At 36.8% G+C, this 26,005-nt stretch overlaps 5 protein-coding genes across 11 annotated transcripts in view; 3 read left to right on the plus strand and 2 right to left on the minus strand.

Moving 5' to 3' along the window:
* klhl32 (kelch-like family member 32) overlaps positions 1-16,577 on the minus strand; it is a 30,685-nt gene extending 14,108 nt beyond the window's left edge. Inside the window, exons 1-4 of one of the 7 annotated variants that reach the window (XR_014603233.1) lie at positions 6,966-7,151; positions 6,066-6,289; positions 3,127-3,239; positions 1,756-1,936 (exon numbers count right to left, since the gene is read on the minus strand). Coding sequence is in view for 6 of the 7 variants with exons in the window: in XM_084089458.1 (XP_083945584.1) it covers positions 1,756-1,936; positions 3,127-3,149 (204 nt within the window). In the remaining variant the exon portion in view is untranslated. Of the gene's footprint in view, positions 1-1,755; positions 1,937-3,126; positions 3,240-6,065; positions 6,290-6,936; positions 7,176-16,513 lie in introns of those variants that run through there. The other 6 variants (XM_084089458.1, XM_084089461.1, XM_084089459.1 and 3 more) reach the window with 6 other exon arrangements.
* calhm6 (calcium homeostasis modulator family member 6) lies at positions 8,719-10,858 on the plus strand. The gene is made up of 2 exons (XM_084088209.1): positions 8,719-9,324; positions 10,066-10,858. The coding sequence occupies exons 1-2, from the start codon at positions 8,785-8,787 to the stop codon at positions 10,492-10,494; spliced, it is 969 nt and encodes a 322-aa protein (XP_083944335.1). The 5' UTR covers positions 8,719-8,784; the 3' UTR covers positions 10,495-10,858.
* LOC311067539 (calcium homeostasis modulator protein 5-like) lies at positions 11,423-16,537 on the plus strand. Its single transcript, XM_084089464.1, has 2 exons — positions 11,423-12,290; positions 13,429-16,537. Exons 1-2 carry the CDS (start codon positions 11,733-11,735, stop codon positions 13,816-13,818), a joined length of 948 nt encoding a protein of 315 aa, XP_083945590.1. The 5' UTR covers positions 11,423-11,732; the 3' UTR covers positions 13,819-16,537.
* Positions 16,578-17,831: 1,254 nt separating the features above from the next.
* On the plus strand, positions 17,832-20,927 carry rwdd1 (RWD domain containing 1). Its single transcript, XM_084089245.1, has 7 exons — positions 17,832-18,003; positions 18,338-18,403; positions 18,534-18,664; positions 18,790-18,942; positions 20,246-20,378; positions 20,459-20,521; positions 20,628-20,927. Exons 1-7 carry the CDS (start codon positions 17,931-17,933, stop codon positions 20,738-20,740), a joined length of 732 nt encoding a protein of 243 aa, XP_083945371.1. The 5' UTR covers positions 17,832-17,930; the 3' UTR covers positions 20,741-20,927.
* A 435-nt stretch (positions 20,928-21,362) lies between these two features.
* Positions 21,363-25,995, minus strand: zufsp (zinc finger containing ubiquitin peptidase 1). The gene is made up of 12 exons (XM_084088130.1): positions 25,887-25,995; positions 24,726-25,272; positions 24,547-24,648; positions 24,367-24,426; positions 24,180-24,287; positions 23,915-24,024; positions 23,611-23,779; positions 23,033-23,218; positions 22,797-22,959; positions 22,101-22,264; positions 21,748-21,968; positions 21,363-21,570 (listed from the first exon to the last, which is right to left on the minus strand). The coding sequence occupies exons 2-12, from the start codon at positions 25,261-25,263 to the stop codon at positions 21,523-21,525; spliced, it is 1,869 nt and encodes a 622-aa protein (XP_083944256.1). The 5' UTR covers positions 25,264-25,272; positions 25,887-25,995; the 3' UTR covers positions 21,363-21,522.
* Positions 25,996-26,005: the final 10 nt, after the last annotated feature.

A 26,005-nucleotide genomic window follows, 5' to 3' on the forward strand; every position in this document is an offset into this window, starting at 1 on the left:
TGTGTGTGTGTGTGTGTACTGTGTACTGTGTACCCCCGAAAGTAGCAGTGGCCACCCCCTGGCCACCCCATGTATAAAACTCTAGTTCCGCCACTGGACATCCGGCCTAAAAATAGAACAAGACAGGTGACACTGGGTAAACTGGTGTGATTTTTACATTTTCTAAAGAAAATATGACTGGCGTTTGACCGTACAAACCTCACTGCCACAATTCTAACAACTAAGTGGTTGCTATGGGTTCTGAGAGGTTTTCTTGAAATTCTCTTTCTGGATGTTCTGGATGATTGTATGATCGTTGCTTACTGGACCGAGTCAAAATACTGTGTATAGATAAGACTTGCGTCCCTCCTTCCCTCTATCCACATAAGGGATTTTCACCCACTTGTGTTTCAGATGATGAATACTACGCCTCTCTCCAACAAGCCCTAAAATTGGAGGTATAATTAATTCACAAACCAGGCAGGACCAATATGTCAATTAAATACTGGCAATTGTTATTAATTTCCAAAATAAAACTCATTTTGGTATTCACGATAGGGCATAAAACACATGCTCATCCACACGTGTACACTCCTGTCTATTTAAACCTATTCAACCATTCCACCTAATAGAAATCAGGAATAATACAAACCTTGCAGGCATACTATGTCAAAGGGTAGCTGTCAAACAGAGCCAACAGCTTGATTGACTAAAGCTTTGGATCAGCCCATGTTTTACATAAGCTATGACTCGCCTTAACAACAGCAGAAGGTGTCCTCATTAGAAACCAGGGGCTAAAATCAAAAACAAGGGATTATATTTTATCATTCCAGCCCAACAGAGGTGGAGAGCTTGCCAGGAGACATATAGAGATAAATATACCTGCCCTATTTAATTCTGTTCTTTGGACTGTGCACATAATCTTTCCCTCTGTTGCAGGGCTGGATGTAATTCTTCTTTGTAATCTTCTGAACAAACCAAAATCAAATCTCACTGATACGGTTTTCAGACCTCTGCTGACTTTTCATTTCCTGTCTGTTGCTCTCTTGTCTCCCGTGTGAACTGTACATATTTGCATCAGGATTGTGCCGCTGAAAGGAAAATCCTGTTGTCGTTTACTCACTATCAAACTGTTCCGAACACGTATGAGTTCTGTGAAACACAAAAGGAGATATTCAATAGTGTGTTTACACTGCTCTTTTCCATATAAACAAAGACAACGATGCTGTAGCTCCCTTCATTTCACACTGATTTCAAACCTGCTATAAAACATTTTGACACACCACATTTGAATGTATTATTTTCAGAGCTTGGCAGCACTCATCCCCATTTACTTTTATTTTATGGAGAAGAGCAGCATGAACTTTGTACCTAACATCTCCTCTTCAGTTCCAAGAAAGAATGGATATGTATGGATGGAAGCTCTGTTCCACCACAAAAGGGAAAAAAAATCATGCTTTGGTAAAGCATTGTTATAAAATAAAAAGTATCAGTAAAAGTCGTAATTATGAGACTTATGAGACAACATTTTGTCTTAGTATGCCATCATTTCACTATATATCTCAGGATTATTACTTTTTATGTCATAATTATGATTTACCAAAGCATGATTTCTTTCCTATGTGGCGGAAATGTGCTTCCATTGATATGGAATGACAAGATTTTTGAGAGAACTGTTCATTTAATAGATACCAGCATAAGCTTGTGTGGCAAACACTCTCACTGATCATGTTTCTGGGGTTAGCGACATGGAACGTGCATAGTGTACAATCTCACCTGGAAGTAATCGCTGCAGGCTGCCAGGACCGCCTTATGAGCATGGAACTTCTGTTCCCCGGCGACCAGGGTGACATCGCAGAGCAGTCCGTCCTTGCGCTGCTGATTAAGGGCAGAGAGGACAGAGTCCTGGTGGGATTTGGATTGACACAGCCTCTGTCCTGTCAGCATGTCCTGAGAGCTGAGACACAAGAGAAACGCTGCAAGACAAGCCCATGCTTGGAGTTTGTGAACAACTCATCATGGAAGCCTGTGCCCAGAAACAATGAAGTGTGTATGTGTGTGTGTCTTTTTCCCTGCTGTTCACTAGATCTATCAATACGCCTATTCAGAATGTGAGATGTCATTGATTCTCACTGCTCCCATTGCCCTGAATAGCTCTTTTCAGCACAACACATTCAGAATTAGCTCTAATTCTGTACACTGAAAAAAAAAAACAAACATAAAAAGACTGCAGAAATGGTATAGTAAAAACCTGTTAATTGATTAACTTTAAGTTACCTTACCACATTAAAAAATATGATTAATAAAACACCACATGTACTTTTACTGTCAAGATTTAAAGATAAATGTTTTAAATGTATTTATTAAAGATTTGATACTAATTTATTGAGCATATTTGTTATTGTTAATTTATTAAAAATAAATTTCTTTTTCAAATATTTCAATAAAATATATTTCATGTATTATATTATATATACTGTATTTCAATAATAACAAAATAAAATTAAAATTTTAATTTCTATATTTACCACATTTTTAAGGCAATATATACACTTTTACAACAGAATTACATTTGCAATGAGTAAAAAGTATGAACCTCCTTTGAATTTATATGAATATCGGTATTAACAAAAGTTCCTGCATGAACCATCACATTTGTTGATATTTTATTTCATACTTTTTTGTTAGTTAACATTGTACGTTATTTCATTCATGTTTCATTATTGTATTGTATTTTGCAGTAACAAACAGATTTGAATACTGGTTGATATTATTCTTATACTATCTTATACGCAAAGCCAGAATTGGACAAAATAGACACCAAAATGCCTCCCACAATGTCAGTGACATCATCATTGTATATATATATATTTTATAATTAATAAAATATAATTTATAAAAAAAAAATTTTTGCAGTAAATTATTTAACAAAAATGTTTTGCAGTATTAGTTTACACAGATTAGTACAGCCTTCTGGGAGAAGAAAGCTTCAGATGACCTCAGATATCCTCCAGAGCTCTTTAAATAACGCTGACCGTGTTACAACATCTCCCATCAAATCCAACAGCATCTACATCAAATTAAAACTCACCAAAGGTGTGAGGACATGGTCATCTCTTAAGGTAGACTGAGGTGTGCAGAATGTACCTGGGAGGAGGCTCAGAGGGCATGCTCCTGGAGGAGAGAGGAGGCGGAGGAAGGAGTGCTTCCTGTTGATACAACAAAACACCAGACAGGCCCGACTGAGCATGTGCAGCACTCTACAGTGAGAGAACAGAAACAGCAAAGACCGAGAGTGAATAAGGACACAGCCTGCATATCTGAGAAGCCTATGATGGCCTGAATATCTGAGCATCTCGATGGAGTTTCTGAGATGAAGAACTTTTAAAGATTTAAACGATTCGCCTTTACAAAACGGAGTGAAATATCCCTCAAGAAACATATCTGATGTATGAAGGCCAAGTATGGCAACCCATACTCTTTGCAAGTTTATTTATATAGCACATTTCATACACTATGGCAATTCAAAGTGCTTTACACATAAAAATAATCGCCATATAAAAGCAAGGACAATTAAAACAGTTATTCAAAATGCCTCTATTTTCTTCATTTGCCTCCATTCTTTCTTATATTCTTTCTTCATAGAAAGGAATTAAAATATCACACTATGGCAATTCAAAGTGCTTTGCATAGAAAATAAGCACAAAATAAAAGCAAGGGAAATTAAAACAGTTATAAAAGGAATTAAAAGAGATAAATGATACAGTTATAAAATGAATTAGAGTAAAATTAATTAAAGTAGTAAAAAGATGATACATAGAATAAACTTCTCATCGGACAAAACACTGGTGTATCTTATTTTTATTTATTCGGCGTGCCTAAGAATTCCATTGGACGTCTCCGATGGACCAGATTTTTCCCTAAAATTGGACAGGAGGAGCTCTAGGACTGACCTCGGGTCCACTGCCCCATCAGTCCGCACCCCAAAAAAAACCCATTTGTTCGGAAGCTCTGGGAATGGAGTCGATCCAGTCCGCACCCCACAGAACCTCGAGTTTAATTGACACATCAAACTCACTACTCCACCACAGACCTAGGTCATCAGCATGGTTTCATCTCTCAATTTCTCCAATTAAGTAATTTATGTTTGTCTCTTATCCAATTTTCAGTGCCATTTGAGTTGAGAATCAAAAGGAGAATGCAGAAATAAAATACAGTGTAATCAGTCGGACGTACAGTGGCACAGTACTCAATCAGTTAATGCACAGCTAAACAGATGTGTTTTGAGTCTGGATTTGAATGTGACTACTGTAGGAGCACATCTGATCTCTTCTGGAAGCTGGTTCCAGCTGCGGCTGGCATAATAGCTAAAAGCGGACTCGCCATGCTTAGAGTGAAGTGAACCCTTGGTATTTCTAGCTGATGTGATCCTAATAATCTGAGTGATTTTTGTCGGAATTTGTCCTCTGCATTCAACCCATCCAAGTTAGTGCACACACATTAGGAGCAGTGAGTAATGAGCACACACACACACTGCAAACCGTGGAAACACACAACCCAGAGCAGCGGGCAGCCATTCACTGAGGTGCCCGGGGAGAGATTGCGGGTTAAGTGCCTTGCTCAAGGGCACCTCAGTAATTTCCTGCCGGTGTTTACAATCAAACCCACAGCCTTCGGTTTACAAGTCTGACTCTCTAACCATTAGGCCACAAGTGTCCCAACTGCCCCATGATATATGCCTAAGCTATATGCTACATGCTATAAGCTTTCTAGGCTGAAAGTGAAGTCTGACATTAATTTCATGACAATTATACACATTTCCTCCCCAGATACTGTACTACAAAAAATTCATTATACATTATATAAATTGCATTTACATTATGGTAGCAATTGTTGCACTAGCTTAATGCTGATTTACTTTTTTAAATATATAGAATAAAATAAATAATAACAATTATCATCAAACTAATTTGTATTACTAACTTACGATAAAGATAAGCTAATAAGAATTGAGAGTAATGACAATAGCATACAAACCCAAAATTAAAAAATCAGTACAAATTAAATTACAGTATAATTTTGGGGTGATATGTGCATAACTGCCATGAAAATAACAGTACAATGGCAAAAAAGTACTTAAAGGGTTAGTTCACCCAAACATTCTGTCATCATTTACTCACCCTCATGTCGTTCCATACCCATAAGGCTTTCGTTCATCTTCAGAACACAATGAATATATTTTAATGAAATCTGAGAGATTTCTGTCCCTCCATTGACCATCTACACAACTACCACTTTGACGCTTCAAAAAGTTCATAAAGAGAAACTAATTCATATGAATTGAGCGGTTTAGTCCAAATTTTCTGAAGAGACACAATCACTTTATATGATGAACAGACTGAATTTAGGCTTTTATTCACATAAACATTCATCAACGCACTCATCAGTTGTGGTAAACGGAAGCTCACGCATGCTTGCTTGATGTGCGAGAACCAATGAGACTCATTCTTGTGTGTTACGCAGCACGTTTGAGCTTCCGCAAGAACCAATGAGGTTTGTTCTCTTGCATCAAGCAGGTTTGGTTGAGCTTCTATTTATGTTCTCTGATCAATGTTTGTGAATAAAAGCCTAAATTCAATCTGTTCATCGTATAGGCTAAAGCGACCGTGTCTCTTCAGAAAATTTGGACTAAACCGCTCGATTCATATGGATTAGTTTTACAATCTCTTCATGAACTTTTTGAAGCATCAAAGTATTAGTTGCGTGGCTGTCAATGGAGGGACAGAAATCTCTCAGATTTCATCAAAAATATCTTCATTTGTGTTCCGAAGATGAATGAAAGTCTTAGGCTACAGATTTGGAATGACATAAGGGTGAGTAACGTTAATTAATGACAGAATTTTTCTTTTTCGATTAACTAATCCTAATTACATGCATTATTTAATGTATGAAAAGCAGGAGAATAAAAATATAAAATATAAATAAGAAATAAAAATATGAAATATGATGTTTTTCAAGAGATTCATCATGCAGTAATATTCATCCAAAGAAAACAAAATAGAAGAAATATTAAAAACACCACTCACCCTATTGATGCGCAATGTGTTTGGATACAAAACAGCTACAGGCTAAGTTCATTCTGATCCAAAATCAGTCTGTGCATCTCCTTTCATAGAGCCTCATGTGATGGTCAAATGGTATCAAGACTGATGAGAGTAGCCTAGGCGACCTGATGCAGGACTTTACTGGAGCCTAATGGCCCATTGTGTCTGAGCCATCCCAGCACATATTGATCTGATTACAAGATGACCTTCAATCAGCAGATTGTAGTCCACGGTCAATGGAGGAGAAAAGAAGAGGGAAAAAAGAGGAATAAAACTAATGATACAGTAGCAGTACAGATATTTCCTTAATAGCACTGGTCTGTCACTCAAATGGTCCCGTCCATTATTCTAGCCGTCACTGACCTACTTAACCAGAGTCCACCCTTAATCCATCAAACTAAAGGTGACTGAATGACAGTTTAAGGTAAGTTAAGTTACCGTCGCGTTAAAATCAACATGTAGGATATATTATTAAAATAATAATAACAACAACAATAATAATAATAACATGTAGGCGGATGATATATTGTCTATTAATTATATTATTTTGACAAGTTAATTGCGTTACGGATCCAAAGAAGAACTGTCACTAAATGCAGATTATAAATTAGTGCTTGGTCGCGAGTCCTTGGCTTCCACAATCACTTTAAAACCTCAACTAAGGTCTCCTAGCAACAGGGCAGAACCAAGAATATTTGGGCAACGATAAATGTAATCCTCACTGAAGACCCGCCCAACTGCAACCTCATGACATTTAGCTGTGAACTGTTTCGGTACATCCCTTCAGCATCCATCTGTAAACAGTCTAAACGTTTCTGTATGTTAGACATGTCGTAAATATACAAACATTCACCGGATAAAAAGCGCACGTACACAGTGTACCTTCGCGTCCAGTGTCTTCTTCTCTCGGTCAAACTGATTTTATCCGACGTCGGTCACTTATCAACTTTGACTGACCCAAACAAAATATCTGCATCGACCCCCAGGAGAAAACTGTCCAGAGACTGTGGGTGTAACTCGCTACGTCTATGCCCGATGCGCCTGAGCTACTGTAACCGCAAGAGTCTTAATCAGTCCCCGCCTCTTGCGGTCACATGCCCGGGATCATGCGTGTCCACGAGGCGCCGAATATGAAGTACAAACCATAGCCAAAAACATTCTGTCATTTTCTTATTGAATCAGAGTGAGGCATATGTTGAACTTAATTAATGAATACATATATCTGTATAATTATTTTAAAGGGAATTATTAGGCTATATTTTAATTAAATAGTAGGCCTAGTATGTGGCCTAACCCCCCTTCATTTTTATGATTAAGGAAAAATATTTAATTGCGTAAAAATTGAGAGTAGAATATTTTTGAGCAAGGCATAATATATATTTATAAATATATAAATCAATCCTATAGGCCAAGGCTAGGTCTATATCCTGTATAGCCTATACAAATGCCCATGATGTCGTTTAAAGATTTTATTAATGTAGGCTACATGACTTTTCCAGGTCAAAAAATCACAAATTAATTACAATTGAAATAACTTAAATAATAAGTCATGTTGAGGCCCCATTGGAAGTTTGGTGTAGCCCCCTGGAGGAGAGCCACTGGTTTAGATTTAGGCTGTGCTTGAATACAGATTGCCTTAGCACGTCACTAAAGGCATTACATGTTTTGCCGTTTACTATGGTGTGTAAAAATAACACTATAGTCTAAATTATGCTGCTGTTGTTGTTGTTTTATTATAATTTTTTCCATTTCCATGGTTCGAATTACGTGGGAGCCAGTGGGAGCTGAGCTCCCATAGAGAGAGGATGAGCTCCCATGAAAGCAGTAAAATCATACACCTGTGGGGGTCTCTAAAAATCATCAGCACCATTATTTTAAATTACAAATAAAGCACTTTTTCCTTCAGACTACTGTAGCATGACTTAAAAGATAGGACAAGATGCCAAACACATGGATCTCGCGGGATCTCGGATCGTCATCACACTACGGTACATCCTTATGCTTAAATCAAGTGATAAAAGTGCCGCTGCGGTCATTGGCGCGGATACTGTGTTTGTTTGTGGCTCGCGCACAGTCTTCACTCGGGCGCGCTTCAATCCGTTGTGCAGACTCTCTATTCGTTCCAGTAAAATTACAAAACAAAATGCACACAAACGTGTCTCTGCCTGATATAGAACCACTTATAAACATAATCGGATTTGATGGGGAAAAAAAAAACTGATATGAGTGCGGATTCGAACCCAGAACGTCTAACGCGTTTGGCAAAAGTTCTACCACTGGACCACTTAAGTACACGATCGAATCTGTCGGATCTATTTCACTCACGTGAAAATTCTGACAAAAAACTAACAGCATACATTAGACCTCATTAAACGACAAATTAAACCAAATGTACTATTTAAATTGAATTGTGTTACCAACGCTTTTTATTAAATTTGTATTATATTTACAAATTTTTATATTACATTATTAAGCTACCGCGCCTGCTCACAGGCTACTTTTTTTTTCTTTTTTTTTTTAAAGAGACCCCCACAAAGATGAAATCATAATTCGAACCCTGTCCATTTCTCATAAAGTAATTCTCCCACTACAGCTGAAAAGCAGACATGACACATTAAAAAAAACTCAACAGTCTCATAACGGAACTAAGAGTGTCATTTCATTTTCATGAACAAAGAGCTTACGGCCGTCAGCTGCAGGCATGGATAAGTTAAAACCTTTGCTTAGCTTCACTCAAAAACAGCAGACCAATTTAGGATTCGGATTAATTGCTCTTATAACTGCGGGTGGCGAGCACGTCTTCTCGGTCTTTGCTTTTAAGTGTCCTTGCAATGATTGGAATTTCATTTATGGGAACGTCTGCCTACTCGTACCCGCAGTTGCACTGCTCATCCTTAGTTACATGTTGAGCAATAAAACATGGAAACTGTTCACAGGTCTGTGCCTTAGGAAATCGAAACTATGTCGTTTTAATTACGCATTTGGCTTTTTGTGTGTTTTTCTTCAAATCACCATGACTGCAATGGTCGCACCTCTCAGCTGGATCGCAGTTGCTCTGCTCAAAGGGGTGTATTTCGAGTGCTCAATGACTGGCGCCAACATTACACTCTTTAGAGGCCACCTTTGCAACGAAAAGTATCCCCACTGTACGACGGAGTTGGAGAAATTCCCTTGTGATGGAACCACAATTCCACAAAGTGAGAGAGCGGCTGTTCTGTCCATTATACGCGCGGAGTCGCAGGTGAGCAGGCGGTAGGAATTTTGGTATCATTTTAGTATTTGTCCAAGAAAATCAAATCCGTTTAAATGAAATCAGGTCAAAATAGCCTAGATATCAAATAAAACTCAGAAAAATTAATTCTGTCTTGAGTATTGCTTGATTGCGAATTTTCACTTTCAGAGGTTTCGACTTCTGAAAGCAATTTTTCATGAGTGGTGCCTAAATATGTTTGTTGTTGTTTTGTTAACTACATGGTTAAGGGTTAGATTTAGAGATAGGTTCACTGTAAATAAATAAATAAAATAAAAATAGAAAAGTCTGCCTTAAATTTTTAGTTACAACTTGAATGTTTAAGTCATTTTAACTTAAAATAGCCTACATTAATCTGACTTTTTTAAAAATGAGTTGAATCTTGTATAACTTATATAAAAAGTTGAATATTACTTAACTTATTTTGATGAGTTAATGCAATGTAAAAACATATGTTATCATAACTTACTACTCATATATTTGTTTATGGTGTATATAAACCAGTTATTGTAATTGCTAATATGTATATGCACATGTGGAACAGGACTGTAAAATAAAGTGATATAGTGCAATTTTTAGGTAGCCTAAAGGGTTATTTTTAGCAGTTCACTATCTTGTCATTTGCGTTCATAAGGTCCTTTATGATAATCTTAAAATGATTTTTAGTGTCTGTGCTTCAACACATCTGATGTTACCTACCTCTCTGGGCTAATATCTGGACTATACTTCTAGGTTCTTGGATGGATCCTGATAGCTACTGTCATGATGTTCACCTTTCTGCTCACATGCATGGCCAGATGCTATTCTCCAATCAGTTACATGCAGCTGAGGTTTTGGAGGATGTACACTCAGAAGGAGAGCGAGTTTTTGGACAGCTATACAGCTCAGCATGCTGAAAAACTAGCTAAGAGAAACATAACAAGTTTCTTTGAGTTAACCAAACCCATTCCTATGAAGAGTCCTCCCAGACAGGCCTGGCAGAAGATCTCCTCCTTCTACAAGTTCCGGAGCATGGACGAATACTACAGCATCCTGCACAAATATGTGTGCACTTGTGAGGACCTTGAGAATCCAGCAGTAAGGGCTTCAATGAAGTCTGAAAATGAATTCGCAAACCCAGCAGCACTTGCATTTGTGGACGAGGGCAAACTGGTCCTGTAGACGTGCATGCTGTTTATTTGACAGCTCATGCCTTACCATGTTATTTTGGGTAAATACAGCCGTAAAGATGACTTGCCTCGCTTCATTTTCTGTGCCTTTTACAGTGTCAATTCATTGTTCTTTTAAGTCATTTGTTTCTTTTGAATTTTGTTATTGTTTAATTTTTTTGTCTTTCAATATCATTTTTCATATGAATATTAAAAAAACTGTTTATGCACTGTAACATGTTTTATAATCTTAAGAATGACTTAAACATCCAAGTTGATTGTACTTAAAAATGTAATGCAACCTTTTTTTACAGTGAGGCAAATAAAAAGTATTTTTATAATTTTATAAATAAATAAAAGTTTTCCGATTTTTCTAATCTTTTTCAACAAAGATGTTTTTTGTCAGAAAATGAACAACATACATATTTATTTGAACAGCTGTGCCATGACCTTTTTTAAGGGACTACAAAGTAGATTTATGGTGTCATTTCAACTTATTTCATGCACATGATGATTAGTGATCTCATATTTCAACAGGCAGCACTTTGAGGCTTTTTTCAGGAAGTAATCATGTACAATTTGACAATCACACTGCTAAAAGCACACTTTAAAAAATAATCAATATTCATTAAGCTCTATTTGCGGTTAGCGTTAAAGCAGAGACTTCATGTGAAAAGTGCAGTGCATTACACTGGGGCACAACAAGAGCAGAACAGAAACTGACTCCTCACACCCAGAACAACTTGCTTCTCTTTTTTACTAATGTAAAGCATTATGTTGCAATACAGCTCTTCATTTGATCTAACACGTACTAATCTGCTGTCTTAAAGATGTCGGGTAATTTCCTGCCTCTAGATTTCCACATTCCATCCTCCAGATTCCAGAATTCCAATAATAATAAGCTCATTGTCAGTTCCACAGATCAGTTTTATACCTCTCTAATCCAAAATGCAGCGTTGGGGGTTTGTTTGTTTGACTGATGTTGCATGATGGGTAAATGTGCCTATTCACATCTGTAGCCGTTTTTGACTTCCTCCAGAACCTGATGAGCTGGTTTTTGTCACGGTCCTTTACTGATAGGGGAGGAGGATGGACAGGGGAGGGATTTGATGAGCTGTGGTGAATGCCAGACAGAAAAGGAGAAGAGAAAGGAGGGTGTGGAAAACAAATTCATATAGAGCCAGAAAAGGGAGCGCCATATCAGAATCCATATCTCTCAGTTTACCAACTCATCTGGAGTGTTTACCAGCTATGTCTGTACCAGCTATGGATTCTTTTAAGACTGTCCTGAAGTTCCTCACGAATCAGAAGAGCACTATTGGCTACAGCTTCATGGCTATTTTGACAATAGGTAGCGAAAGAATCTTCTCCATGGTGTCTTTCCAGTGTCCGTGCAACCGAGGACAGAATTTTTCCTATGGATTAGCTTTCCTGCTGGGCCCTGCAGTCGTCTTGCTGACGATTGGTCTCTTTGTCAGTGCACGTCTTTGGCGGTTATATACTGGGTGTTGTCTCAACCCTTCCAAACTATGCCCCAGAGGTAACATTGTGGGATGCTTGTCAGTGTTTGTAAAAGTGCTAACTGGAGCCTTCATTGCCCCTATTATGTGGCTTACTGTAGCACTGTTAAATGGAACTTTTTATGAGTGTGCTGTCAGTGGCCTGGATGAAAATATGGTGGTGAAAATTTTCTGCCAAAACAAGACACCTACATGCCGGGAAGAGTTGCCCCGAGTTCCCTGCGGCAAGTCCCAGTTGCCTACAAATGAAAATATGGAACTGCTGTTGATGCTGCGAGCCCAGTCACAGGTGAGCATGGACTATGTTACACTCTTAAAAATAAAGGTTCTTTATTAGCATTTATGGTTACATGAAGAACCTTTAACATCTATGGAACCTTTCCATTCCACAAAAGGCCAGTGTATTGCAGTGTTCGTCTTATGGCTAAGCTGTTAGTTTTGCTCAGTGTAGTGGACTATTTTTTCTTAAAGTTCCCCTATTTTATCCCTTAAAACTCCACTACAAACTCCCCATATTTAAACCTTTTTTCCTTTCCTTTAAAAATGATTCCTGCCTTAAAATAGCTTGAATGTAACTCCACACCCTTGCCTCATTTAGTATACGCGGTTCTATGTATATGCAAATTAGCCCCGTCCCCACTCACTCGCCCCAGCTCAGAGATCCACTCGTTGATGATCACACATTGACCTGGGGTGCGTTTCCCGAAAGCATCGTTGGCCAACTTGCGCAAGTTCATCGCAATGTCCATTGAACTCTATTGGTAACGAGGGAACTTGCGACCATAGTTGGCTAACGATGCTTTCGGGAAACGCACCCCTGATTGGTTACAAGGTAGTTTGTGATGTCAGAAACAGCAGCGATTTCAAACTGCGATTTTGAGACTGTCTTTGGTTCACTGCAGTTTTAAGGAGAAAATACTCAGTAATGGTGTTGACTTATGAATTTGCACATTGTTTTCTTTAAAAGCATATTAAAAACACCACATAGATATAGACAACATTAAAAGCTTGATTTTCACCACAGGGGGGCTTTAAGGAAAGCTTTAGAGATATGGTCACAATTACTGTCAGTTTGCAAATTTTCACTGGCGAAATGCTGTCATTTCTAATCCACAAATTGAGAATTTCAGGTGGGAGCGAAATATTTCCGCAGATTTTAAGTTGGTCATGTGGATTCACCACAGTTTGTAACTGATTTGTATGTGACTTCTGTGTGCACCATGCTTTATGCTTTGCTACAATATTGACAAATACAATTGATATTTTTGCCTGGAAATTTTGGGTAGCCTAATGTGACCGCATCTTTACATTTTAGAATTATCACAACTTAGTAATATTTCATATCAAGTTTACCAGAGAGCTGTGTAATAATTATGACAAACGCTTAAATATTTTATAACATTCAACTGATTGATTTATGTTCGCAGATGCTCGGCTGGTCCATCATTATCATATCAGCAATAGCAGCGCTGATCGGGACTTGCTTTAAGAACTGTCGCTCTCAAGTAAGCTACCTTCAATTAAATTTCCAGAGAATCTACATGGAGAAGGAAAAGGAAAAGTTTGACACTTTTGCGGAAGACTATGCCACCAAACTAGCAGAGAGAAACCTCAAGAGTTTCTTTGACAACAAATGCCCTGAACAATTTCAATTTCCAAATCACAAGGCCTGGGAGGCAATCTCTACTGTATACACCTTTAAAAAAAGCGAACAGTACTACAGCACACTGCAGAGATACGTGGAGCGCACAGATCGAGACTTCAGCCCTGAGAAGCGTCCTGTTCTAGAGGGGGAAGATGGCATAGAGATGGCTTAGAAGCACAAAGCTGCATGGACTGGTAACTGAATAGCCAAGAACATGACCTTGAAGACGAAAAAAACACTGTGAATCTAAGCAGAATTAGATTTTGGTTTGGTAGCTATAACCTTTATGTAAAATAAAGTAACTGGATGTTTTGTTTTGTCCACTTAGGTGGTCCTGGCGCAATTCAGACTGCAAATATTTTTGACAGATTTGAGTGTCTGTGGTGTTTTCAGTAACAACATCCAATTTGCATATTGTTTGAATGTTGCATTTCAGGTTTTTCAAAGTCAAGGAAAGGAAAAACACACTTATTCTAAGGCCATTTGTCATTTAGGCCCTCTGTGAATCAAGAGCTCTCTTATGCTCTTATAAAGCAGTGTGTTCAATGCACTTTAATGCATGACAACCTCTTGTATATATAGTATTGGTATGTAATTATCCAGTTGAACAATACTGATTAAAATGTACAATATGATCACATTGTACTTTGTACTTTGCTTTGTACATTGTACTTTGCTATCACATTGCCATCCAACAAAAAACATGTAAACATGTAAACCACACTGCTTATTTCCTCTGCAGGTTTAAGTTTAGACAAACAGGAAAACCACATTTAGAGTCTGAGACACACATTTCTTCAGTCATTTTGACCCACATATCTGAATAGGGACCCTTTGATCAAAACAAGTTTCTGTTAGCATAGCAATATCAAAATTATTACACATGGTAAAATGCTGGTTTCCGGCATGTTTGTGGTGTTTATTTCCTGTTGTGAAAGAGAAGCACATACTCAGGTTGTTGTTCAGTGGACTGCAAAACAATATGTCAAAACATAACAATAATAATAATAATAATAACAATGTTATTCATTGTAAGGCAGTTTAATTCAAGTTTAAGTGTGCTAAAAGTTAAAAATACTGATTAGAAGTAACAAAACATAGTCTTGTCCTGTCTCTCTTCACTTTCAAATAGCCTATGGCAAAAAAAGGACTTTGAAATTAACAATAAAAAGTTTTACTAACAAAACCTGGGCCTGTACTGTGATGGTAAGTTGAACAAACTCAGGGTTACAGGATTAGTTTTGAGTTGACAAAACCAAACCAGTCCAACCAGGCTGTGTAGGTACCATGATGATGATCATCAACTTTCTCTGTCAACTCAGGCTTTGATCCTCCTGAGTTTAGGAGTTTAGAAGTGACATCAGTAGCGAACAACCAATCACATGCTGAGAAAGAGTGAAACTGAGATTCATTTTTCGTGAGAGAAGCAGCGCGATTCACTACAGAATTACGAGATTGAAAAATATAACGAATTTAAACAAATGTACACAGCAAGAAGAAAATAGTCTATGAAAGAGGACAACTAAAATAAAAAGTCTTGCTATATCAGTGCAAGTAAAAGTTGTGAAGTTAGTTTATACATTTGATAAAGGTAGAGAAAATGTAACATTTAAGCTCACATGTAGTCATTTTATAACTTTATCTATTGATTCTAAAGCGTATTTATATTAGCCTATCTTATATTTATTCAATTAAACTGTGCGTAATAATAGGCTAATTAATAAAATAAAATTGTAAATGTGTGATCGATTAAGGGTACAATAATTAGGCTACATAAATAATATCTAAATCATACACAATTATTATTCTAATTATTCTATTATTCTATAAGCATTAGGCCTACTAAAAGCCGGGCGATTTTGTCTTTAAAATCATTTGCTGTGTAGTGATCTTTAATTTGGAGTGGAAACAGGTGGAGTGACTTTATCGCATCAGACATGTCACTTTGCTCACAGCTGATTGGTCCAAGTTCGGTTTGCAACCTCTTGGAACTGCTAAAAGCCAAACCACTTTCACATTGGTGCCTAAAACAGGGTTGGCGCAAAAGCCGCAAACTAAACTGAAACATATCAGTCTAGCCATCTAAACCGGCTTCATGGTATAGGCAGGGCCGTAGCTAGAGGATTCGGGGGCCCCTGAAAAAATATTGATGTGGGCCCCCTCCACCAATATCATATACTGTAAATAGATGAGCATGGAGGCCCAAATATAACAGAAGATGGTGATGTTGTTGTAAAACCTTTATTTTAAAAGTTAAATGTTTATATAAAAATTACAACTAATAAAAACTAACAAAAAGCAAGAAATTGTTGAATAATAATAAAACCAATTTTAAAAAAGTAACAGCAAAATAATGTTGTTTTTTTCCCCATCAGTCTGTTATAATTCATAAATCAAAAAGTAAACATTTAGAAATGGGCAAAAATGCAGTCAAATTTAAAAAATAAAATAATTTATTGTCTTATTTTTTAATAAAGATAATATGGAACTGGTAATATATTATTAAATAAAGCTAATAAATGTATTCATCCAAGTGCAGTGTGTTGTATTCGTGTTTTCTTGATAATAAATACTTCATCAGCCAGCAGGTCAGGTGCATAATGCAATGCGTCGTGACTCGTGTAAATGTTTTAACTCCATGTACATTAGTGTAAAAAGAGGAATTTTGACCATGTAATCATTCGGTCGATTGTGGTGCGCAGCGATAAAGAAAAGTGACAGTACCCGGCCGGCAGGCTTTAGTCGACGGTAGTTTTCTTATTCCCAGCGAAATAACAATGCAACCTGTCTTTAAGAACGTATTGATCGACTGGGATACAACAACTCTCCTGGCCTCCCTCTCCTTCTTTTCATGGCGTTTCTGGTACCTTGATTTATGTTTTCTTTTCCCCGAAATTTTCAGTCAGTCAGTCTCCTGCTCTTCCACCAAGTTCATCGTTAACTTCAGGCACTGCCGCCTCAACTCTGATTGGTTCTGTTCACGAGCTGGGGTGGGACTTACAATTGTATTGGGTCCATCTGATGTTTGTCACTGACTGAATAATTAATAAATACTTTAGATCGGACTAAACCATTTTTAGGGAGGTAAGAGAAGCAGATATTTGGGAAAAAAAATATTTAACCAAATTGCATGTTTTTCTGGTTTTCATTTAAATCTCAGGCATGCAACTAATATAAATATTATAATTATTTATACAACAGGGGCCTATATAGTATAACTGCTGGATTTTGTGTTGTATAATTGTCACCACCTTTCACCCCACTAGCGACGGCCCTGGGTATAGGCCCCTGATATAGATCAATTACACTTGTGAGTTTGGCCCAAAACATAAAAATGAATGAATCATTTTGTAAACCGAACTATAAATGACATGCAGCTCATATTCATGTGAACTACAGTGACAAACGCACGTCTACCAGACAGACAAAAAAAATAAAAGTTTTTCTTGCGTTTAGATGCATACTGTTGAACTCTTATATTGTGTTTATATATATGGCGGTGGTCAAGCTGATGCAATAGCGGACTGTGCCAGTAGGCCTATTACAAAAGCTGAAGTAAGAATCTTAGTATCTTAGAATTTAAGATGGTCTGAAATGGTCTAATAAAAATAAATAAATAACATAATAATAATAATAATAATAATAATAATATATATAATATATATATATATATATATATATATATATATATATATATATATAATTTTTTTTTATTATTATTATTATTGCCTCTGACCTACACTTCCATCAGCGTCTATTTAATTCATAAAAGGGATTAAAAAAGGGTTTGTGAAATGGGCAGCATGCTCAGCTAAAATTACACTTTAAATAAAGAAGTAATATAAAAGACAACGATTATAAATTAATTCCTGGATGTTATGATTTAAAACTGATTAAATCTAATATAATTACAGATATAAGTTGACATTTATTATATAAATATAAACTTGCTTTGATAGTGGAGTAGAGAGGCAGTTTTAGGAAAGCGGCTGGACCGTCAGGCTATAATAATCAATGCCAGATTCGAGCCTTTTTATATTTGTTTTTCTTTTATCCATTGTTTATTGTATATACAATCTATTGCAACATATTCAATAGTGTGATAGCACGAATTACTACAATTGTACTAATGTTTAGCAGAACGAGTAAAAGTGGGGTGTTACTCACGCCACCCAGACACAAGCTCAGACATCATTGATGATCCCAGATGACATCGATGCTGGACGGGCCTTAGCACACGTTTCTTCCATGCAAGCTCTAATCTATGGACATTTGTGACATAAAATGACAGACTACGGCGAGGAGCAGAGGAATGAACTAGAAGCAATAGAGTCCATTTATCCAGACTCATTTACAGGTAAGATAGAACGCAAAGTATATGTTTTTTATGTCCATAACTTCGTTACGCTTTCCATTAGCTGCCTAGCTTTTCATGAAACAAAGTTAGTTAATCATACGAGCGACTCAGTCATCTCTTTGATATCTTTCTTTATAGCCGTAGATTGAGCTGTCAAAGGTTAAGAAACAATGCAAACGATAACCGATGGCCAACGATATGTCAGGCAGAAGTTGACTGGCTAACTGTTATGTTAAACATCAGATTTATGTTTACTTGCTGAACATGGAAGCGGTGATCTCTGAAGGTTTCATTAGATTGTTTGTTTTTCTTTGCAATATCTATATTCATACAGTGCTTTCCGAGAAGCCCACAAGCTTCACCATCACAGTTACTTCTGATGCGGGAGAAAATGATGAAAGTAAGTTCATGTGCCTTATTATCTCATCAAAAGTAGAACAATGTCAGTGCACGTAATGTTACTGTATCTTTTTTACCATCATTAAAGTTTAGCTCAAAACACCACCAGCACTGATTTTTGTCTGTTTCAGCGGTGGAGGCGACCCTGAAGTTTACATATTTGGAGAAATATCCAGATGAGCCCCCTCTCTGGGAGATCTTTTCACAGGAGAACCTGGAAGATTCAGACGCTGAAGGCATTCTAACGCTTTTGAAGCAACAGGTCTGCACACCTGACATCATACCCAGCAAAAACACATTAACAATTGATAAAGCGGACATACTGATGATGGCTTACGCTTCTTTTGCTGTCCTGTAGCCCTTTCTAATAACCTCTTTCTTTTGCAGGCTGAAGAAAACCTAGGAATGGTCATGATATTCACATTAGTTACAGCTGTGCAGGAGAAACTTAATGAAATAGTAGACCAGATTAAGAGCAGAAGAGAAGAGGAGAAAGAAAGAGAAGAAAGAAAAGAAAGGGAGGCCGAAGAAGCTGAGAAGGTTTGTTGTGAGCGTGTACCTTCTGAGTGTAGTGTAACATTAATCATGAAATCCAAAAGCATATTTTATAATTACCCTCAGGATACTGACTGTTTTGAGCTGTTACACGAAATTTAACAGACTGTTATTCTGTTATTTGTTTTTCTTTGCAATATCTATATTCATACAGTGCTTTTATATTTAAAAGTAATAAATATTATTTTATAAGACTGTTATTATATAATGAAAGATTTGTGATTAACATGTTACTTTCAATAACATTTGTTTAGCCAGAATACACAAGCACTGTGCTGTCAATTAAGCAAAATATTGCCAGATGTAATTACAGCATCTGCCAGTAGAGGCCCATAAGAACCAACAAAAGTTCGACCATTTGGGTTGAAATAGTCCATCCCAACTGAGGCAATGTTGCTTTTGTATCATTTAAAGAATGTTATTGTCTCAAATGGTAGATTTGTTAGTAGTTACACTGGGGGTTAAAAGTTAAGGTGGAATAATTACGTTAAAAACAGTAATATTGTGAATTATTATTATTACAATTTAAAACAACTTTCTATTTTAATATATTTTCAAAGGTAATTAATTCCTGTGATGACAGAGCTGAATGTTCAGCATCATTACTCCTGTCTTTAGTGTCACATGATCCTTCAGAAATCATTATAATATGCTGTTTGTTTTGCTGCTCATGAAACATTTCTGAGTTTCAATGTTGAAAACAGTTGTGCTACTTAATATTTTTGTGGTAACCATGATGTACTACCATTTATAAGTTTGGGGTAAGTAATCATTTCTATTTCAAATAAATGGTCTATTTATCCAAGAATCCTGAAAAAAATGTATCTCATTTTCCACAAAAATTTTGAGCAGCAAATTTTTTTTCAACATTGATAAAAAAAAGAAAGAATCTAACATTATTACACTATAACATTATTAATTATTGAGCTTCAATTATAATTGATAATAACTAATCACTAAATCAGCATATTAGAATTACTTCTGAAAGATCATGTGACACTGAAGACTGTAGCAACGGCTGCTGAACATTCATCTGTGCCATCACATTAATTATTACATTTTAAAATATATTTCAAATAGTTATTTTAAAATGTACTAATATTTCACAATATTACTGTTTTTACTGTATTTAATAAATGCAGCCTTTGTGAGAGACTAATTTCAAAAACATAAAATAATTCTTATAATAATAAATCTTAATCATTTAAAAAAATATATATATTATTTATATTAAAATGGAAAATGTTTTTTTCTTGACTGATCTTTGTTTCTGTTTTGTTTTTCACAGTTTGCATTCCAAGGCACTGTGGTCACAATTGAGAACTTCTTATCATGGAAAGCAAAATTTGACCAAGAAATGACAGAACTAAAGAGTAAAAGGCAGAAAGAAGAGGAGCAGGCAGGAAAAGCAAAACTCACAGGTGAATTACTAACCTGATATTTACTCCTCTGATTTACCACCTGTTGTCACGTTCTGCTCATTTACTTTTTTCTATTACAGGAAAACAGCTCTTTGAGACAGACCATAATCTTGACACATCAGATATCCAATTCTTAGAGGATGGTAAGAAATGTCAATTGTTATTGTTCTAAATACAAGTTTTATAGGATCCCATTTGCTTTTTTGCGATTGTAGTTCAAAATGGCTCTTCTCTGCTTTTTCCGTGTAGTTGGGAGCAGTGTGGAAGTGGATGAGTCGCTCTTCCAAGACATGGATGATTTGGACTTGGATGAGGACGACCCTGATTTCAACCCATTGGATTTGGGCAGCGATGAAGACTGAATTGTGTTAACTCTCAACCTGATATGAATGGTATAGATGCCAATATCCTCCTGTGGAGCAGGACTTCAGCTTATCCACGCTAAACACAAACTTTTCAGTCACTACCATCTATGGTGCAGAATATTTTATGAAAACTTTCAAACATTTTCATTTGTACAATTATTGCCATTAAAAACCATTGACTTGTTCTCTTATTCATATGAATGGCTTCATTTACACAAGATTTATGTTAAGTTGAGGCTTTCCAGGAATGTGGCCTGGCAGGTAGTGCAACCTGAGTTTCAGTAAAATCATTTACCTCTTTTTCCTCTGTCTCTTCCTACTTCATATAAGGCTATTAAGCTTATTAAAAAAACACTTTTAGGAAAAACTGAGTAAAATGAAATTTTTGTGAAATACCTCTAATTCAGAGGTTCTTTACCTTTCAATATTATAATGTTTTGAAATGCACTTTATTTTGCATTTGGGTTAAACAGCTGTTTTAACATTATCTTTCATATATATATATATATATATATATATATATATGGATACCACGTGCATAAAACTGTAATTGAAAGGCAATATGAACTAATCATTCAATGAATCAAAATCTGAAGAACTGAAGATTCACACACATGATGAGACGATAACTGACTTATTGTGCAGCTAGTAAGATAAAACTTTATTTATTATTGTTTGACATTTATACAAAAATACAGTGTTTCATAGTCTGTTTCAAGAGACTAGTAGATAAAAGTAGCTGGGATAAAATAAAACTGCAGCAGATGTGCACAACTGCATCAAGGAATTTTCTCAGCACATAGTGTTCTTGAATTGAGAATGCGGCTCTGAAAAAAAAAACACGCCATTCAGTAGACTGAACATACAAAAATATCTAGATGAAATACATTACTGAAATTAAGAGTTAGTTAATCAAAAAAATAAATAATAGTTCATTTCAGCAGTTATAATGCCCAAATAAATAACTAAAGCAATGAATTCCTAAAGCTGTAGGTCTAAATTACCTGTTTCTCTTCAGGTGTTAGCACCCCTTCTACGGCGACCACTTGATACTGTCTGTGTTTCAGGCCACTGGGCAATTTGCGCATACGGCGTACCATAGTAGCTACTGTATTCTGTGACAACACTCTCCTCATTTCCCCTGGTGCAAACTCCGGATCAAAGAGGAGTAGAAACAGGTTGCCATTTACTTTCTGTTCCACTCCTACAATCGAGCGACTGTGGCCTGATCATAAAGACAGAACAACATGTACGTCATCTTACAACGGCGATTCTTTTCCTGTGAGGTCAATGCTATCTAGACTTTCATGAGGGACAAGTGCTGTAGTTTACAAGAGAAACCCGAGTCTTGAAATACCTTGGTGCTGGAGGTATAAAGGTGGTAATGCTGTCTGCACTACTTTGGGCGGCAGTCTTGCACTCCTACTGGCAGAATGTGAGAAATATTGTTTTACCCACTCAAACATTCTGAGGTGTGTGTCTCCTGGGCCAGTGGGCTTGTGAAAATCCACAATTCGGGCTCTAAAAATTTTAAGGAAATTTAAGATGTAAATGTACTGTCCTGTTCAAAAGTTTAGGGTCAGTAAGATTTTGTAATGTTTTTGAAATAAGTCTTCTGTGCTCACTAATGCTGCATTCATGAAATATTGCTACAATTTAAAGTAACTTTTGTACTTTAATATATTTTAAAATGCCATTTATTCCTGTAATGTCAAATCAGATTTTTCAGCATCATTACTCCAGTCTTCAGTGTCACATGTTCCTTCAGAAATCATTCTAATATGCTGATTTGGTGCTCAAGAAATATGTTTTTGAGGAAACAGCAATTCATTTTTTGTCAGGATTATTTGATGAATACAATGTTCAAAAGAACAATTTATTCGAAATAGAATTTTTGTAGCAATGTATAAGTCTTTACTGTCATTTTTAATACATTTAATGCACCTTTGTTAAATAAAAGTATTAATTTTTTTCCAAAACAAAAATCTTAGTGACCCCAAACTTTTAAATGGTAGTGTATGTGTGAATGTAAACTTGGGATTTCAATATATACTTCACACTAAGGGAGGTGAGAACTGCATAGATTTCTGTAGCTCCTATCCAAGCCCGTGTCCCCTGCAGCCGATGTTTGAAGTGTGAAGCACCCTGAGGATCTGCGCCTTGAGCCCACGCCTCCTCGATCATGGCCTGCACTCTCGGGATGCTGGGAACTGAAACTGAAGGAACATTTTATGATAGGTACTACTCAACAAGGAGCTAAGAGAATACATGATGTTGCTGATGTTGTACCAGGTAAAAGGTTATACTGCTCCATCCTGAGCAAAGATGAAAGAAGCATCTGGAAGTTTCGGTAACCACATCCCCAACCTTTGTCCCCCTCCGAAGAGGAGTAGTGATCAGTCTCAGCACAGAGCCACACATGCGAACAGTCGGAGGCGTCTCTCTGGTAGTACCTATACAGAGCTTCCATAAGTCCTGAAACAGAAAGGTTAACCAGCTAAATCTGGTTGCTTTATGCAGTTTCATTTTCTACAGGTTTCTGTATAATTTAAATAAAACAATTATACAATTAAAAATAAGAATAATAACAACAATAATAAATGATTGTTATTTATTAAAAAAAACATCTAAAAACAAATTAATTCAGAAATTAATCATGTATAATTATTAAAAAAAATAATAATAATAGTTTTAAATATTTCACAATATTATGGTTTTCACTGTAGTTTTGATGAGCATAAGAGAATTCAAACTTTTGAACATATAAAGACTTTGAACTTATAAAGATATATAACTGCTATATATCTTTTATATATACAAGATATATAAAAGATATATAGCTATGATGCAGTCCCGCTCTATCAGACCTGATGTTTTGCTTCTGCCATCATCCACCCCCAAGGCCAGAGATTCAAGCATCTCCACTCTTTTCCTGTGGAACTCTGCAGGAACCATCTGACCTCGAGACACAGCCCTCTCCATATTCCTCTCCATCTGCTTGCGATAACCACCACTGTTATCAAGCCCAAACTGCTTCTAAAAATCACAGGAAGATCAAATAAAGCTTTTTTTTTGTGGTGGATTTGACACGAAGGTGAGTAAATGACAGAATTTTAATATGTTGGGTGCACATTTCCTTGAATGCTAATAGTGAAGATGTCTTTAGCTTACCTGGAGCTTCTTAAAGTCCTCGGCTTCCCGTCTGCTCTCTAGCTCCCTCCACTTTTGCTCCTCTTCCTCCTGAAGCTTCCTAGCCAGATTCAGGTCTCCAGATGAATATCCTTAAAACACCCAAACCAAATGAAGTTCTGCTGTGCCAATAGTGTCTTTCTTGATGCACTGTACTTGTGAAGACAACCTACTTAGGTTGCAACTCTTACAAACAATTCCATGAAAAATGTCATATGCATTTGCGTACTTAATAATATCTACATACCTGTTGCAGACGCTGAGCCGTATTCCAGGTGTAGCTCAACATGCTCCTGCAGGGAGGTGCTGCTGGGACAGCTCAAAGAACACATTGGACACTCATAACGTATCACACCTGGAGATTCCAATTATACAGTTTAGTTTGGTCATTCACTTTTTGAATGAGCAGAGCTGCCATATCCTTGCTAACTCACCTGATCTACCATTGCTTGTAGAAGATGCTTCTGTTGAAGTGCCAACATCAGGATCGGCCCCTTAAGAGGGCAAACCATATCAGACATCAATCATAGACCGTTAGTGATAAAAAGAGGGTAAAAAAACTATTTGTTACTTTGTAAACATGCAAATATTCTTGATGTTTTAAACTAAGACACCTTCAGTCACATCTTGGTCCTGTAAATGAAGCTCAACATGCTCCTGCAGAATAAAGCAGTCATTGCAGACCAAACTGCACATTGGACATGGAAATCGCCCTTCTGCAACATACAAAGGGAAAAGTATTAGCCTAATGGCTTACTGTGAAATCAGTTTTATGTTGTAAAGTCAAGAGCACCTTTATTAGGTGAGGACAAGCGCTTCTGCTTTGATTTCCGATGCCCATCTTCACTCTCTCTTCTGGGGTTAGTGCTGGGTGTTTGTGTAGTCCTGACCAGTTTTATTGCACCGTTCGCTGTGGCTGCGGCAGGTGGTGAACTCTTCAAGCTAGTCGAGGTTTCCTGAGAAAGGGAGGTCCCTGTAATCGGAATGCCCATCCCGTTTACCTGAAAGGGTGAAGGGTGGCCAGATGACGGGGGTGAGACTTGAGATACCTTGTGCGTATTTTTCACATTGGACGTCCTTGAAGTATTGAGACTTTGAGCAAACCAGTCATTTGATTTGTTCTGTCCACTGTCAACCACTGTTGCATTCATGTCCTTGCAGTCTTTTTCTATGTGTGCGGTGCTGATGTGGAAGCTCAGCTCATCGTACAAGACCCCGGACAAAGAGCAGAACGGGCAGGCCATCACATTCTCCATGTGACTCAGGAGGAGATGGGTTCTCATCTCTGCTTCAGACGGGAGCTCTTCACAGCAGATGTCACACACAGGCATCACACAAGGCTGGATGAAACGAACGGAAGAATAGTTTCAGCCAAAATTTCATACTTACAACAGATTTTGTAAGCACAATAAAACTGAGGCAAATTAACTCTAAAAAACATTAGTGTGAATGGCAAGTGGAATAAGACTAAAGTGGTGGGGGAAAAGATAAATATGGTAAACGTCTGTTAATATTTTAATATAAATACTATTAAACAATTATTTGTATATAATATGTATAATTCATGTTATTATACTCCTGTGCAACGTTTGTTTATAAAGCCATAAAGGAAATTATAATCGCATTTATTTATGTGACAATAAATCGACAGCCAAAAGCTCATAACTAAAACAGATATGTTTAGCTTGGTATATTTTTGTAAGGGACGCGTTTAAAATGTCATTATCAGCTAATAGCAAAACTCCAAGAGGCGGCTCCAAGTTATTTGACCTGGATTTTACTAAGACGCTCCAGACGCGACATTATGCATCGATTCTGTCAACAAAACTGGACAATAAAGCTGCAACACAAACAATAACATAACATGTAAAAGTCTTCTTCTACTGATTGCACAACAACAAAAACTCACTCTGAAACTATCTCGAAATCGCTATTTGAATGCAACATAAGTTACCTTTTTAGAGGTAGAAATGTTGACTTGAACAATAACCCGTTTCGCTTTTCATTTATTTTTATTGAATGAGGCCGCTCATGAAAACCGGAAACAGCAGCGGAAGTGACGTTCACGCCAAC

This window comes from Abramis brama (assembly GCF_963993115.1).
Source record: "Abramis brama genome assembly, chromosome: 17".
Lineage (NCBI taxonomy): Eukaryota > Metazoa > Chordata > Actinopteri > Cypriniformes > Leuciscidae > Abramis > Abramis brama.

Bases quoted from the DNA above. Each gene is read 5' to 3' on its own strand.
- LOC311067539 (XM_084089464.1), top strand. From the start codon at position 11,733: ATGTCTGTACCAGCTATGGATTCTTTTAAGACTGTCCTGAAGTTCCTC. The intron at 12,291-13,428 runs GTGAGCATGGAC...TTATGTTCGCAG, and splicing joins TGCTGCGAGCCCAGTCACAG to ATGCTCGGCTGGTCCATCAT.
- zufsp (XM_084088130.1), bottom strand. From the start codon at position 25,263: ATGCCTGTGTGTGACATCTGCTGTGAAGAGCTCCCGTCTGAAGCAGAG. The intron at 24,427-24,546 runs GTGTCTTAGTTT...TGCCCTCTTAAG, and splicing joins GGACCAAGATGTGACTGAAG to GGGCCGATCCTGATGTTGGC. The intron at 21,571-21,747 runs GTAATTTAGACC...TTTTTTTTTCAG, and splicing joins TAACACCTGAAGAGAAACAG to AGCCGCATTCTCAATTCAAG.
- rwdd1 (XM_084089245.1), top strand. From the start codon at position 17,931: ATGACAGACTACGGCGAGGAGCAGAGGAATGAACTAGAAGCAATAGAG. The intron at 18,404-18,533 runs GTAAGTTCATGT...TGTCTGTTTCAG, and splicing joins TGCGGGAGAAAATGATGAAA to CGGTGGAGGCGACCCTGAAG. The intron at 18,665-18,789 runs GTCTGCACACCT...TTTCTTTTGCAG, and splicing joins TAACGCTTTTGAAGCAACAG to GCTGAAGAAAACCTAGGAAT.
- calhm6 (XM_084088209.1), top strand. From the start codon at position 8,785: ATGGATAAGTTAAAACCTTTGCTTAGCTTCACTCAAAAACAGCAGACC. The intron at 9,325-10,065 runs GTGAGCAGGCGG...CTATACTTCTAG, and splicing joins TTATACGCGCGGAGTCGCAG to GTTCTTGGATGGATCCTGAT.